Source organism: Pseudophryne corroboree, chromosome 2 (assembly GCF_028390025.1).
Source record: "Pseudophryne corroboree isolate aPseCor3 chromosome 2, aPseCor3.hap2, whole genome shotgun sequence".
Classification (NCBI taxonomy): domain Eukaryota; kingdom Metazoa; phylum Chordata; class Amphibia; order Anura; family Myobatrachidae; genus Pseudophryne; species Pseudophryne corroboree.
The window spans coordinates 184,190,586-184,205,143 of NC_086445.1; the positions used below are offsets into that span (position 1 = coordinate 184,190,586).

At 53.1% G+C, this 14,558-nt stretch overlaps 1 protein-coding gene across 1 annotated transcript in view; it reads left to right on the forward strand.

The window, feature by feature from the left end:
- The window catches only part of ESPL1 (extra spindle pole bodies like 1, separase), a 340,610-nt gene that overhangs the window by 97,616 nt on the left and 228,436 nt on the right, over positions 1–14,558 (forward strand). The window contains exons 5-9 of the mRNA XM_063950725.1: positions 2,372–2,492; positions 10,897–11,033; positions 11,238–11,431; positions 11,543–11,785; positions 12,108–12,252. Coding sequence (XP_063806795.1) covers positions 2,372–2,492; positions 10,897–11,033; positions 11,238–11,431; positions 11,543–11,785; positions 12,108–12,252 — 840 coding nt within the window. The remainder of the gene's footprint in view (positions 1–2,371; positions 2,493–10,896; positions 11,034–11,237; positions 11,432–11,542; positions 11,786–12,107; positions 12,253–14,558) is intronic.

Sequence of the window (14,558 nt, forward strand, 5' to 3'; positions counted from 1 at the left end):
TCATTGCTCAGGGAGCAGGTTCACACTAGCTGCTCCATTGGAGAATCCAGCTTCCACCACGCATACGACCCTCCTTAATTTGATGGTCGTTGCACAAGAGTCTCGCAGCAGGCAGGAGATTCGGCATTTAGGTTTGGAGGATCCTGACAAGGTGATACCAGGAAAGGCCATTCATACGAGGATTGGCGCTAGGGAGCCGGTCACAGCCATGCACTACTACAGGATTTGGTAGAGACACATGGACGGATGCCAGTCTCAGAGGTTGGGGTGCCGTCTTCGAGGACCATCAGTTTCAGGACAGCTGGACATTACTAAAGAGCAGCCTACCAATAAACATACTCGAATGGAGAGCAGTACACAATGCGCTTCTCTTAGCCGAAGACCTGGTCACGGGTCAACACGTCAAGATACAGTCGGACAATGTCACGACGACGGCTTACATAAACCGTCAAGGAGGAACAAAGAGCAGGATGGCATTAATGGCAGCCACAAGGATCTTGTTGTGGACAGAAAGGCGAAACATCTTCCTCTCGGCAGTGTTCATTCCAGGTGTGGAACACTGGGAAGCAGATTATCTTAGTCAACAAGACATGCATCCGGGAGAGTGGTGCCTACATCCACGGATTTTTGAGGGTCTACCTCAAGTCGACCTAATGGCGTTTCGGAAAAACCATCAGCTACCCAGATGTGTCCAGGACAAGAGATCCAGCTGCAGAGTGGACGCGTTAACCTTGGTGTTACAAGAAGGTTTACATCTTCCCACCTTTCCCACTCATACCCAGAGTTCTGACAAGGTTAAACAGAGGATGAGTGTGGGCAATTCTCATCGCACAGATTGGCCCCGCAGGAGTTGGTACCCCTACCTGCGAGGGTTACTAGCGGAAGATCCCTGGCGGTTACTTCAGAGAGAGAGGACCTGCTATCTCCGGGACAGTTCCACTTCCCAGACAGGCTGCGTTTACCGGCGTGGCTATTGAAACCCGGATCTTAAGAAATAGCAAGAACGTGGGTGGAATTCGACGAACTTCCACTTATCCAAACTTCTACTTTTCCTTCAGACCGGTCTAGATATAGGACTGAGGCTGGGCTCTCTGAAGGTTCAAGCTTCGGCTCTCTCCATCCTATTTCAACAGCGGGTAGCATCCTTGCCAGCGGTTCAAACCTTTTTACAGGGGGTTCTGAGGATCCAACCCCCTTTTCATCCTCCCGCTGCGCATTGGGACTTAAATTGAATGTTGGACATTTGGTGATCACCAATTTTTGAGCCGTTAGCAAGAACAGACCTGACGTATCTCCCTTGGATGGTCACATTATTGCTTGCCTTGGCTTCGGCCAGGCGGGTTTTCTGAGTTGGGAGCCTCAACGTGTAAGAGTCCCTTTTTAATTTTTCATGAGGATAGGGCAGAACTCCGTACAAGAGCAGTTTTCCTTCCTAGGGTTGTTTCGGGGTTTCCCGTAAACCAGCCAATTGTGGTCCCATCTTTCCGGGTCTCGCAGATGGGGACGTGTCCTCAGCTTTACAGGTGTGCGTACAAGTTATGTCGTCCTTCAGAGAGTCGGACCATTTGTTTGTCTTTATGATGGGCCACAGAAGAGTTGGCCAGCATCTCAACACTTTGTCTAGATGGATTAGAATTGCCATTCGGCAAGCTTATATTTCCTGTGGTAAACAGGTTCCGGTTCGGACGGAGCTCATACCACCCGATCAGTGGGTGCCTCATGGGCGGCTGTCAGAGGTGCTTCCACTACTCAACTTTACAGAGCGGCGACGTGGTCCTTAGACCACATGTTCGCGAACTTTTACAAGTTTGATACCTTTGCGTCCGGAGACTCTAAGTTCGGACGTTTAGTTTAACAGGCCATCGACAGCACTCCCTCCCTGGGGGATAACTTTGGTACGTCCCCTAATGTCTAAGAATGCTCCAGTGTCCCCTAGTGGATGAAAGAGAAAAGAGGATTTTGGTACTTACCAATAAATCCATTTCTCTGAATCCTCTAGGGGACACTGGACGCCAACCTCGGTGTTGTCAACCTGCTGTGTTCAAAGTTCTTGTTAAAACAGTTCGTGCAAACAACGTTGGTTATTCGGTTATGAGTTCTTGGATGCTGTTTGACATGTTGTACGGTTCGGTTCCTCGCCATGTGCTATAGTGTCATGTCCTATTCTCTCAGTCAAATTTTTCAAACTGAGGGAGGAGGGATGTGAAGGGGGAGGAGCCGGCTATGCACACAATGCTAATTTTTAGATTGTGCCACACCTCCGGTTGCAAGCTTCACACCCCTAATGTCTAAGAATGCTCCAGTGTCCCCTAGAGGATTCAGAGAAATGGATTTATCGGTAAGTACCAAAATCCTCTTTTCTTCTTGGCAGGACATACCGTGTGAGGAGTTGCAGTTACTGCTGGGAGCCTGCAAAAAGACCGTGTCCAGAATGCTGACCTCCATACAGGGCCTCTCTGGTCAAGATGCTGCAGAGTTTTTAAACATAACAGGTGTTAAATCTACAGTGTTTTAAGTGTCTGTGTGTGTTGTTTTTTTTTTTTTTTTTTTATAGAATATATAAATTGAGAAACAATGTCATAGCAATGGATGAGCAAAACTGTTGGTATGGATATTTCATATGGAGTTTCATATGGTAACACTTGTTATTTCGCTAGCATCCATAAGGGATATTGGGGAGACTTGGTACGATGGGGGTATAGATGGGGTCTAAAGGAGCCGGTGCACTTTAACTTTCTTCACTGGGTTTGCTGGCTCCTCCCCTCAATGCCTGCTCCCAAAGGCAGTTCAGAAAATGCCATGGGAGTTGGTGGGGGGTTGGCGGTGGTCACCGGCCTTGTGAGATGTCAGAGCCGCTACCCCGCTGCAAGATCCTGAGGGGTGGTTGTTCAGTGTGGCACTGCGCCTTAGCTGTCACAATCGCAGCACGCCGCACACCCCTAACAACTGCCTGAAGGTAACAACTGTGGTGACTACAAGCCGGGGGCACCACTAGTGGGTCCCCCGTTTCATGGTGCGGCTGAACGCGGGCACGGCATATGGGACCCTCCTGGGGGGGACCCACTAGAGCCCCTCTGTGTAAACTGGCTAGCGGTGGCTTAAACTAACACTTGCGTGATGTTTTTAAGCAAACTAGGAGACCTTGCCAAAAGCGGAGCTACCTCAGAGTGGGACCAGCGGCATTTTGGCGCCTTCCTCTGCTTAATGCAGCCACAGACAGCACACACAGCTCCTCCTGACTCTCAAGACACGCTGTAAAACTGGTACAGGGGGGAGAGCCGCTATTCTACACAATCTGTGTCGTATTCAGGACAGAAATCATTAGTGTTTCACTGTGATCAGTGATCGTGGTGAGCAAAAAAAAATTTTGGTCCCAGGGACCCATTACTTTAAAAAATTGGGGTCCTATTCCACAATTTTTGGGTCCCATCACAAATTATGGGGGATGAGGGCAAGCACCAGGGTGCAGGTCGCATTTGGGGTAAAGAGGTTTAAGGGCAAACAGCATCTGGGGTAGAACTGGGGCTAGAGACAGGGAGAAGTTGGGATAAAGGAGGGTAAGGGCAGGCAGTGCTGGGGGCAAGGGTAGAAAGCAGTTGGGTCATTGCTGGTGGGGAGGGGGCTAGTGTCAAACAGCGCTGTGTGTAGGTAGAGGGAAAGGGTAAATAGCAGCTGGGGCAGTACTGGATGGCAAGGAGGGTTATAGGGGCAAACAGTACTGTGGGTAAGGGTAGACAGCAATTGTGGCAGTACTGGTGACAAGAAAGGGGCTATCTGCAGACAGTGCTGGTGTTAGGGAGTAGGTAGGGGTAGATAGCAGCTACTGGGTTTAAAAGTGGACACCTGAAATGGAGTGGTCTCTTGTGGCGCACGCATTTTTGGAAAATTGGGTGTGGCCTCGCAATAAGGGGAGGTAAGTGTTAAGGTCTGGTAGGTGACGGTGTGTAGTGTGTGGGGACAGGTCTGTGCAGTGATGTTATGGACAGTGGTACTTAGGTCTTAGGGATGTGGCCACTCGAAACGGGAGTGTGCCAGCATGATATGCCGTCCGTTTCTCGTCACTCTGGGAGTATTTCTCTCTATTCTATTCCAATTTCACCTTACCTACATGGTAGTTTCAGTGCAACGGGGCACCTCTGAAGAAATGGATCCTCCCTGCACACAGTGTCTTCAGTCAGTATTCACTATTCATGCAGGAGATCACCTGGACAAAAGCTGCCTGTTTTTGAAGGAATATAACCAATACATCATTAAACAAAGGTTCACCCAGACTCGTGCTCCCTGCGTCACTTCCTGCCCCCAACCTCTTGTCTCTCCAGCTCCCCACCTTTCCAGCCTTCTGCCCTTGTGTCAAGGTAGCATCTGGGTCCTTTCCACAAAGTGAAAATAAACACAAAGCTTGTGTCAATCCAGTCTCCTGTCATTCCAGAACTCCCTCCCCTGTGTCCCTCTGCCTGTGCGCCTCTGCGTCCCCGTGCCTCTCTGCGTTCCCCCCGTGCCTCTCTGCGTTCCCCCCCGTGCCTCTCTGCGTTCCCCCCCGTGCCTCTCTGCGTTCCCCCCCGTGCCTCTCTGCGTTCCCCCCCGTGCCTCTCTGCGTTCCCCCCGTGCCTCTCTGCGTTCCCCCCCGTGCCTCTCAGCGTTCCCCCCGTGCCTCTCAGCGTTCCCCCCGTGCCTCTCTGCTTCCCCCCGTGCCTCTCTGCGTCCCCCCCGTGCCTCTCTGCGTCCCCCCGTGCCTCTCTGCGTCCCCCCGTGCCTCTCTGCGTTCCCCCCCCGTGCCTCTCTGCGTTCCCCCCCCGTGCCTCTCTGCGTCCCCCCCGTGCCTCTCTGCGTCTCCCCCCCGTGCCTCTCTGCGTCCCCCCCCCGTGCCTCTCTGCGTCTCCCCCCCCGTGCCTCTCTGCGTCTCCCCCCCCGTGCCTCTCTGCGTCTCCCCCCCGTGCCTCTCTGCGTCTCCCCCCCCCCGTGCCTCTCTGCGTCTCCCCCCCGTGCCTCTCTGCGTCTCCCCCCCCGTGCCTCTCTGCGTCTCCCCCCCCCCGTGCCTCTCTGCGTCTCCCCCCCCCGTGCCTCTCTGCGTCTCCCCCCCCGTGCCTCGCTGCGTCTCCCCCCCCGTGCCTCTCTGCGTCTCCCCCCCCCGTGCCTCTCTGCGTCTCCCCCCCCCCCGCCTCTCTGCGTCTCCCCCCCCCCGTGCCTCTCTGCGTCTCCCCCCCGTGCCTCTCTGCGTCTCCCCCCCGTGCCTCTCTGCGTCTCCCCCCCCCCCGTGCCTCTCTGCGTCTCCCCCCCCGTGCCTCTCTGCGTCTCCCCCCCGTGCCTCTCTGCGTCTCTCCCCCCCCGTGCCTCTCTGCGTCTCCCCCCCCCGTGCCTCTCTGCGTCTCCCCCCCCGTGCCTCTCTGCGTCTCCCCCCCGTGCCTCTCTGCGTCTCCCCCCCCGTGCCTCTCTGCGTCTCCCCCCGTGCCTCTCTGCGTCTCCCCCCCCCCCCGTGCCTCTCTGCGTCTCCCCCCCGTGCCTCTCTGCGTCTCCCCCCCCGTGCCTCTCTGCGTCTCCCCCCCCCGTGCCTCTCTGCGTCTCCCCCCCCCGTGCCTCTCTGCGTCTCCCCCCCCGTGCCTCTCTGCGTCTCCCCCCCCCCCCCCGTGCCTCTCTGCGTCTCCCCCCCCGTGCCTCTCTGCGTCTCCCCCCCGTGCCTCTCTGCGTCTCCCCCCCCGTGCCTCTCTGCGTCTCCCCCCCCCCCCGTGCCTCTCTGCGTCTCCCCCCCCGTGCCTCTCTGCGTCTTCCCCCCCCCCCCCGTGCCTCTCTGCGTCTCCCCCCCGTGCCTCTCTGCGTCTCTTCCCCCCCCGTGCCTCTCTGCGTCTCCCCCCCCGTGCCTCTCTGCGTCTCCCCCCCCCGTGCCTCTCTGCGTCTCCCCCCCCCGTGCCTCTCTGCGTCTCCCCCCCCGTGCCTCTCTGCGTCTCCCCCCCCGTGCCTCTCTGCGTCTCCCCCCCCCGTGCCTCTCTGCGTCTCCCCCCGTGCCTCTCTGCGTCTCCCCCCGTGCCTCTCTGCGTCTCCCCCCGTGCCTCTCTGCGTTCTCCCCCCCCTGTGCCTCGCTGCGTTCTCCCCCCCTGTGCCTCGCTGCGTTCTCCCCCCCCCGTGCCTCTCTGTGTTCTTTCCCCCCCTGTGCCTCTCTGCGTTCCCCCCCCTGTGCCTCTCTGCGTTCCCCCCCCTGTGCCTCTCTGCGTTCCCCCCCCTGTGCCTCTCTGCGTTCCCCCCCCTGTGCCTCTCTGCGTTCTCCCCCCCCCCGTGCCTCTCTGCGTTCCCCCCCGTGCCTCTGCGTCTCCCCCCCCGTGCCTCTCTGCGTCTCCCCCCCCCCCGTGCCTCTCTGCGTCTCCCCCCCGTGCCTCTCTGCGTCTCCCCCCCGTGCCTCTCTGCGTCTCCCCCCCGTGCCTCTCTGCGTCTCCCCCCCCCGTGCCTCTCTGCGTCTCCCCCGTGCCTCTCTGCGTCTCCCCCCGTGCCTCTCTGCGTCTCCCCCCGTGCCTCGCTGCGTTCTCCCCCCCTGTGCCTCGCTGCGTTCTCCCCCCCGTGCCTCTTTGTGTTCTTTCCCCCCCTGTGCCTCTCTGCGTTCCCCCCCCTGTGCCTCTCTGCGTTCTCCCCCCCCCCCCCCGTGCCTCTCTGCGTTCTCTCCCCCCCCCCCCGTGCCTCTCTGCGTTCTCCCCCCCTGTGCCTCTCTGCGTTCTCCCCCCCTGTGCCTCTCTGCGTTCTCCCCCCCTGTGCCTCTCTGCGTTCTCCCCCCCTGTGCCTCTCTGCGTTCTCCCCCCCTGTGCCTCTCTGCGTTCTCCCCCCCTGTGCCTCTCTGCGTTCTCCCCCCCTGTGCCTCTCTGCGTTCTCCTCCCCCCTGTGCCTCTCTGCGTTCTCTCCCCCCCCCTGTGCCTCTCTGCGTTCTCCCTCCCCCCCTGTGCCTCTCTGCGTTCTCTCCCCCCCCTGTGCCTCTCTGCGTTCTCCCCCCCCCCCTGTGCCTCTCTGCGTTCTCCCCCCCCCTGTGCCTCTCTGCGTTCTCCCCCCCCCCTGTGCCTCTCTGCGTTCTCCCCCCCTGTGCCTCTCTGCGTTCTCCCCCCCTGTGCCTCTCTGCGTTCTCCCCCCCCTGTGCCTCTCTGCGTTCTCCCCCCCTGTGCCTCTCTGCGTTCTCCCCCCCTGTGCCTCTCTGCGTTCTCCCCCCCCCTGTGCCTCTCTGCGTTCTCTCCCCCCCCCCTGTGCCTCTCTGCGTTCTCCCCCCCCCCCCGTGCCTCTCTGCGTTCTCTCCCCCCCCTGTGCCTCTCTGCGTTCTCCCCCCCCCTGTGCCTCTCTGCGTTCTCCCCCCCCCCCCTGTGCCTCTCTGCGTTCTCCCCCCCCCTGTGCCTCTCTGCGTTCTCCCCCCCCCCCTGTGCCTCTCTGCGTTCTCCCCCCCCCCCTGTGCCTCTCTGCGTTCTCCCCCCCCTGTGCCTCTCTGCGTTCTCCCCCCCCTGTGCCTCTCTGCGTTCTCCCCCCCCTGTGCCTCTTTGCGTTCTCCCCCCCTGTGCCTCTCTGCGTTCTCCCCCCCCCCCCTGTGCCTCTCTGCGCTCCCGCCCCGTGCCTCTCTGCGTTCTCCCCCCCCCCGTGCCTCTCTGCGTCCCCGTCCCCCTGTGCCTCTCTGCGTTCTCCCCCCCGTCCCCCTGTGCCTCTCTGCGTTCTCCCCCCCCCCTGTGCCTCTCTGCGTCCCCCCCTCTCCCCGTGCCTCTCTGCGTTCCGTCCCCCTCACCCCCTCCCTCTGTGCGCCTCTGCATCGTCCCACCCCCCTCTGTGCCTCTCTGCGTCCCCGTCCTCTGCCCCCAGGTGCAATGGTGACAGTGTCCTGGGCCCCCGGCGCCACGCAGCTGAGGAGCCGTGCCCGCTTTTGCCGCAGGTAATGGGTCATGCCGGCCAGGATTCAGGGTGACAGCCCAGGGGTCCGGGGTAGGCAGCTGCGGACACTGTGTGCGTGGAGCAGCCCAGGGTCTACACCTCCCCTAGGCACGCAGCTCGTGACAGCGGCCAGGCGGCAGCTAGTGGCAACGGGTACAGGGCGCACAAGGCAGAGCGCAGTCGATGGTTCTCCCTTCAGCAGATCCCCAGCGCGCAGCTCCTACATGTGCTGCCGCTCTCTGCACCCTTTCCGTGCCTCTCTGCGTTCCCCCGTCACCACACATACCACTTACCTGGCTCTTCAGCTCCGGCTGCGGGAACACTTCAGCAGCGGGAACACTCAGCCCCCACCCCATGGCCGCGGTATTGGCTGCGAGTGCATCGCGTCCTGCAGACCCGCCCATTTTGAAAATGTGAGTCCCAAAAGTGAGTTAAATACGTGCCATAACGTGTTTATGCGATCACTGGTGATATAGTAAGCTGACAGCCTCACTGGGGCTGTATAGCTGGGGTGTGCTGGTCTTCTCTCTGTGTCTCCTCTCACATACAGTAAGGGTAGGCTTGCTAAGTATTACTGTCTGTGTGTTTGTGCATGTCATTGTGATTACTGTAAACATAAACTATGCAGTGTATGCCACACCATATTCTCTCCCTTATCTGATTCTGCTTCATGTGAACAGTGCAGCCAATCTTAACAGCTCAGTGAAGGGGCTTGGGGGAGAGGGACCAGAGCCATCCTGGTTAGGGGCTCTTAAGTCTATGATGTCTGATATGTCCTTACAACTCACTGCAAATGTTCAGAAAACTCTGCAACAGCCTGTTGTAGTAGCGGACTTAGCTGCTAGGGCAAATGTTAGACAGTCTCCCCTCTCTAACTCAGGACCACAAAAGTGTGGTTTACCTGCTCTACTCTGATTCAGATGAGGAAATACAGGCGGATGGGCATGACTTGGATCCCGTTAGTGGGGATCCCGTTAGTGGGGATTCCGCTTCTTCTCAGGGTATTTAACCCCTCATTCTGGCTATATGGGACGTGTTAAAGCTCCCTCTAGAGGACGCTGTGTTACAGCAGTTGTTTTTCTGTACACAAAACAAGCCTAATGTCACTTTCCCTGATTCTGCAGAGTTAGATGACCTATTTAAATTAGCCTGGAAAAATCCAGACAAAAAATACCAAGTGTCAAAAAGATTTTTTGCACACTTTCCAATTTGCTCCTGAAGGTAAGAAATTCTGGGAAGAGCCCCTGGGAGTTGACGTCTCAGTCTCTCGACTGTCAAAAAAGGTGGTGCTGCCTGCCCTAGACACCTTTACCATAAAGGACCCTGGGGACAGAAAGATAGAGACTACACTAAAGTCTGTCTACACAGCAGCAGGTGTATCGCAAAGGCCGGTCATAGCGGGTTGCTGGATGACCCATTCCATTCATACGTGGGCTACTCTGAGTCAGGAGGGCCTGTCCGGGGATATTAAACAAAAACAAAAGGTTGAAAGCGCTGTCCACAATAAAAGAGTTTTTTTTATTTAAAAACTTTAGAATAATTGAAATTCACATATAATTAATATCAATACCTATAATCTAAAAAATGGACATCAAAGCATATCAAAAGACCATAATTGCTTTTCTATGATACCTAATAATATCACAGCTGTGCACAGTGGATACACTTTCATTAAATTGACACACTCTATTCCAAATGAAACAAATGTATCATTCAAAATATAGGACCTCATTCCGAGTTGATCGGTCGCAAGGCGAATTTAGCAGAGTTACACACGCTAAGCCTACGCCTACTGGGAGTGAATCTTAGCTTCTTAAAATTGCGACCGATGTATGCGCAATATTGCGATTACTAACTACTTAGCAGTTTCAGAGTAGCTTCAGACTTACTCTGCCTGTGCGATCAGTTCAGTGCTTGTCGTTCCTGGTTGACGTCACAAACACACCCAGCGTTCGCCCAGGCACTCCCACCGTTTCTCCAGCCACTCCTGCGTTTTTTCCGGAAACGGTAGCGTTTTCAGCCACACGCCCCTGAAACGCCGTGTTTCCGCCCAGTAACACCCATTTCCTGTCAATCACATTACGATCGCCGGAGCGAAGAAAAAGCCGTGAGTAAAAATACTTTCTTCATAGTAAAGTTACTTGGCGCAGTCGCAGTGCGAACTTTGCGCATGCGTACTAAGCGGATTTTCACTGCGATGCGATGAAAAATACCGAGCGAACAACTCGGAATGAGGGCCATAGTACAAATTACTCCACACTATGCATTTAATTCTAGCAATTATCACTCCTTTATGCAGCCTCCTGAAGATTAAATGAATAAATTCACTATATATTCACAGTCCCAGACCTATCTGGAGATGTAAAGTCACCATATTTCATGATTGTATTCAAAGGTTACTTTTATCCTCCCGCTGGAACAATGATACGTCTGTGTTAGTACCAAATATCACTGATTTGAAGCACGCTGTGTTTAGATTATATCAAATGCAAACTGTTCGTAATAAAGTCTCCTATCTGGAGACTACTTGAAGCCAATTAGAATAGAGAGTTCTAGCGGGCGTCCCCGTCTAATGCTTGAGTTTTATTATGTGCAATAGAACTTCTATTATATTATAAGCATAATAAAACTAAAGCATTAGACAGTTTTACCTATAACTGCCTGTGGGAGGGGGCATAGAGTGGAGGAGCCAGCACACCCAGTTGAAGAAATTTTGAAGTGCACCGACTCCTTTGGACCCTGTCTATACCCCATTGTACTAGGTCTCCCCAATATTCCTTATGGACTACGAGAAAAGAATTTACTGGTAGGTTACTAAAATCCTATTTTTTTTATTTATTTTTTTCCTACCGTCTGGCATATAACAGAGGAACAAACTGGCAAAGTTGATATGAGTAGCGCAGGTTTGCACATCTACAATAAGTTTACTGCTTAGGTGGATAGGAGTTGAATGTTACTTATATGTCCGTAGTAAAGCAATGTGTATCTTGTGTGATTTTTTTTTTTTCTTTACAGCATCTTGTGTTCATAACCTGTGTTATTGGTTCTATAACCAGAAGAAATATAAAGAAGCAGTGGATCTGGTATCACCTCTTTGTGAGCGACTTGCAATGGCAGGACCAGGAGGGAACCCTGAGTTGGCAGTGGAAAGGGTAATCTCTGCTTTTCTGTCATCTATAGGATCAAAGATGTAAATATTGCTGTAATTTAAAATTATTCTATTCCGTTGAGCTTTTCTTTTTATACAAAAATAGTAATAGTAATTTTTCCAAATAGTGCAAGTAATATCTGATCTTAAAAAATATGTATAGTGAAAGCTGCTATTGTTTTGAAAACTTTTACCTATTCTGCTCTAGCTACATCGATGTTTCAAGCTTCATGTGGAAAGTTGCCGGAAGGCTGGTTTCACTGCTCTTGGCCTTGCAGCCGTAACGCTTTGGTTGCGAGCGCTTCGTACACAAGTCTCTTCTCAAATGGCTGAGCCTGTAGCCTTATGGGTTAGACTTAAAATTGATGGTGCAAAGAATGGAGACGAAGATCTGAGACTGCAGTGAGTGAGATGTTATTTGTGTCCTCTATATCCTATCTCTGTAATGCTTCTTGGTCTTTGTACCAAACAACTGATGTAACATTGTCACTGCTCAAATTATGTTATCCACAGTACTCTTAAAGATGGCCTTGCTGAGGACCCAATGGATCCCGAGTTGATGGTCTGTCTTCTAGCGGAGGAGTTAAAAGGGTACAAGTCTGTCCATGGCGACACTGGGCAGGAGCGGTACAACACAATCTGTGACCTCCTAGAACTTTGTGCTGAGGACAGTAGCCTAAGCCATTATCGTCCACCTTACCTTCTTGAGCTCGCACAGGTTCTGTGCTATCATGACTACTCTGGACAAACTGAATGGTAATGTGACAATGTTTAGCAATGTGCAATAAAGGAAATTTAGATGCAAATGAGTTAAAGCTTGTTATATCGTGTATTGTAAGATTGTATTAAATATTAGATTAAGCATTCAAGAATGTAATGGTTAAGGATTAAGTGTGACCTCTTTGGTGTCAGTGGAATAATCAACTGGTGATGACCCTAATTAAATAAACTGCTTTTGTATGTGTCTTAATCAGTGTTCTTATTAGAGATCAAGGAAGTGATTTTCCTTTTGCAAGGTGCAATGAATATATTTCTGCTTCGAGCATTACCACATATTTGTGTCCTGTGTTTATTCTAGCACTGCTCTAGATGCTGTGCAGGATTGCCTTCGACTTCTGGAGTCCGCTTCACAAGTTTCGGAAAACCAGGAGAGTTTGCTGGATATCAAAGCACAAGCGTTATTATGGCAATATATCTGCACTCTTGAAGCGAACATGCGGGAGGTAAATGAAAGGACACTCTCCATACACACAGTCATGACAAGAGTCACCACCATATTGTCTGTGAAAACAAACTACCTCCCCACATGCCTTTTTATATAACCATTGGAAATCCCCACATCTTTAATATGACTCTTAAACATCCATGCAATATATGCAGAGAACCCCCCCCCCCCCCCACACACACACATGCCATTTGTCCCTTACCCCCATATGCCCTGATACCGCCTCACATGCCCCTTACAGTGCCCATCAGACCCCTACCATGCTTAAGTAATATTTTAACCATTTATGCTTTTCCAAAATTTGATTTCTCTAGCATCCATAAGGAATATTGGAGAGAACTAGTACGATGGGGTATAGAAGGGGTCCAAAGGAGCCAGTGCACTTTAAATTTCTTCAACTGGGTGTTCTGGCTCCTCCCCTCTATGCCCCCTCCCACAGGCAGTTTAGAAAAATGTGCCTTCAGAAGAGGATGCACATCTCTGAGCTCCAGAGTTTTTTTCAATTTCATTTAAAACTTTTTTTTTTCAGTATGCTGTCTGGACAACAGCATACCTGCGCCGTGGTAGTTAGGGGGGGACGGTCACCGGCCTTACGAGGAGCAGAGCCGCTTCCCCGCTACAGGACCACCGTCTTGAGGGGCTGTTTGTTCAGCGGGGCACTGCGCCTTGGCAGTCGCAGCACGCCGCACACCCCTAACGCTGCCTGAAGGTGACATTGGTGGGGAGTACAAACCGGGGGCCCCGCTAGGGCGGTCCCCGGTTTCAAAGTGCAGCAGGCCACGGGCGCGGCGTACAGGACCCTCCCTGTGGGATCCTGCTAGGATCCCATGAGTGTAAATTGGCACAAAAATGCAGAACTGAGCACTTGTGTGAGGTTTTAGACTGTTTGGAGACTTTGCCAGTATAAATAATATGCTTAGCTCTGGTGCCATTGGGGGAGGCGGAGCATCCTCAGAGCGTGACCAGGACGTTTTGGCACCTTCCTCTGCTTATAGAAGCCATCAGCAGTACACACTTAGCGCTTCCTGCCTAACGCTGGAAACTGGTAGAGGGTGTAGCAAAAGGGGGAGAGCCGCTTGTGTACACTGTCCTGTGTCTAATTAGGACTGTATTTGTTAGTGTTTACTGTGAATTACAGAGCTGACCGCTAAGGGTGTGCTGAGGTCCTCTCTCCTCTGTCTCCTCTCACATACAGTAGGGCAGGCTTGCATTATTACTTTGTGTGTATGTTGTGTTTACTGTGAAAATTGGGTAAGCGCAAAACTGTGCAGTATCTGTCACACCAGATTCTCTCCATTATATGACAGTCTCCTGTGAACAATGTAGTCAATCGTCCCAACTTAGTGAAGAGGTTGGAGGAGAGGACACAGAGCCCCACTGGTTAGACTAGAGCAGGCCTGGCCAACCTGTGGCTCTCCAGCTGTTGTAAAACTACAAGTCCCATCATGCCTTGCCACAGTTTTCCTATTAGGGAATGTTAAAACCGTGGCAGGGCATGCTGGGATGTGTAGTTTTACTACATCTGGAGAGCCACAGGTTGGCCAGGCCTGGACTAGAGTCTCTTAAAACCATGATGTCTGATAAGTCATCTCAACTCACTGCAAATGTGCAGAAACCCTCTCCCATGCAGGTCCCCAGAAACGTAGTTTACCTGCACTGCTGTCTGATACAGATGATGATCTACCGGATGATGGAGATTACCCGGATCCTGTTAGTGAGGGTCCTGTTTCTGCCCAGGGTATTGAACCCCTCATTTTGGCTATAAAGGAGGTGTTTAAGCTCCCCCTAGAGGACACTGCATCCCAGCAGTTGTTTTTCTTTGTGCAAAATAAGCCCAATGTCACTTTCCCTGATTCTCCAGAGTTAGAGGACTCATTCAAACAGGCCTGGAAAAATCCAGACAAAAAATTCCAAGTGTCCAAAAAGTGTTTGCACACTTTCCCATTTCCTCCTGAAGGTAGAAAATTTGGGGAGAAACCCCTGGGGTGGATGTCTGTCTCTTACCTGTCTAAGAAGGTGGCGCTACCTACCCCGGGCTCCTTTTTCATGAAGGACCCTAGGGATCGGAAGATAGAAACTACCCTAAAGTCTATAAACACTGCGGCCGGCCTTTTACAAAGACCGGTTATTGCAGGTTGCTGGATGACCCATGCTATTCATTCTTGGGCCATTCAAATTCAGGGGGGTCTCTCGGGGGGTATGCCCTTAGTTACTATGGTCACCCTATTGAAGCACATTCAAGACACTACGCGGGTCCTCTGTGATTCCCTCAAGGAGATGGGGAATTTTAATGCTAGGACGGCG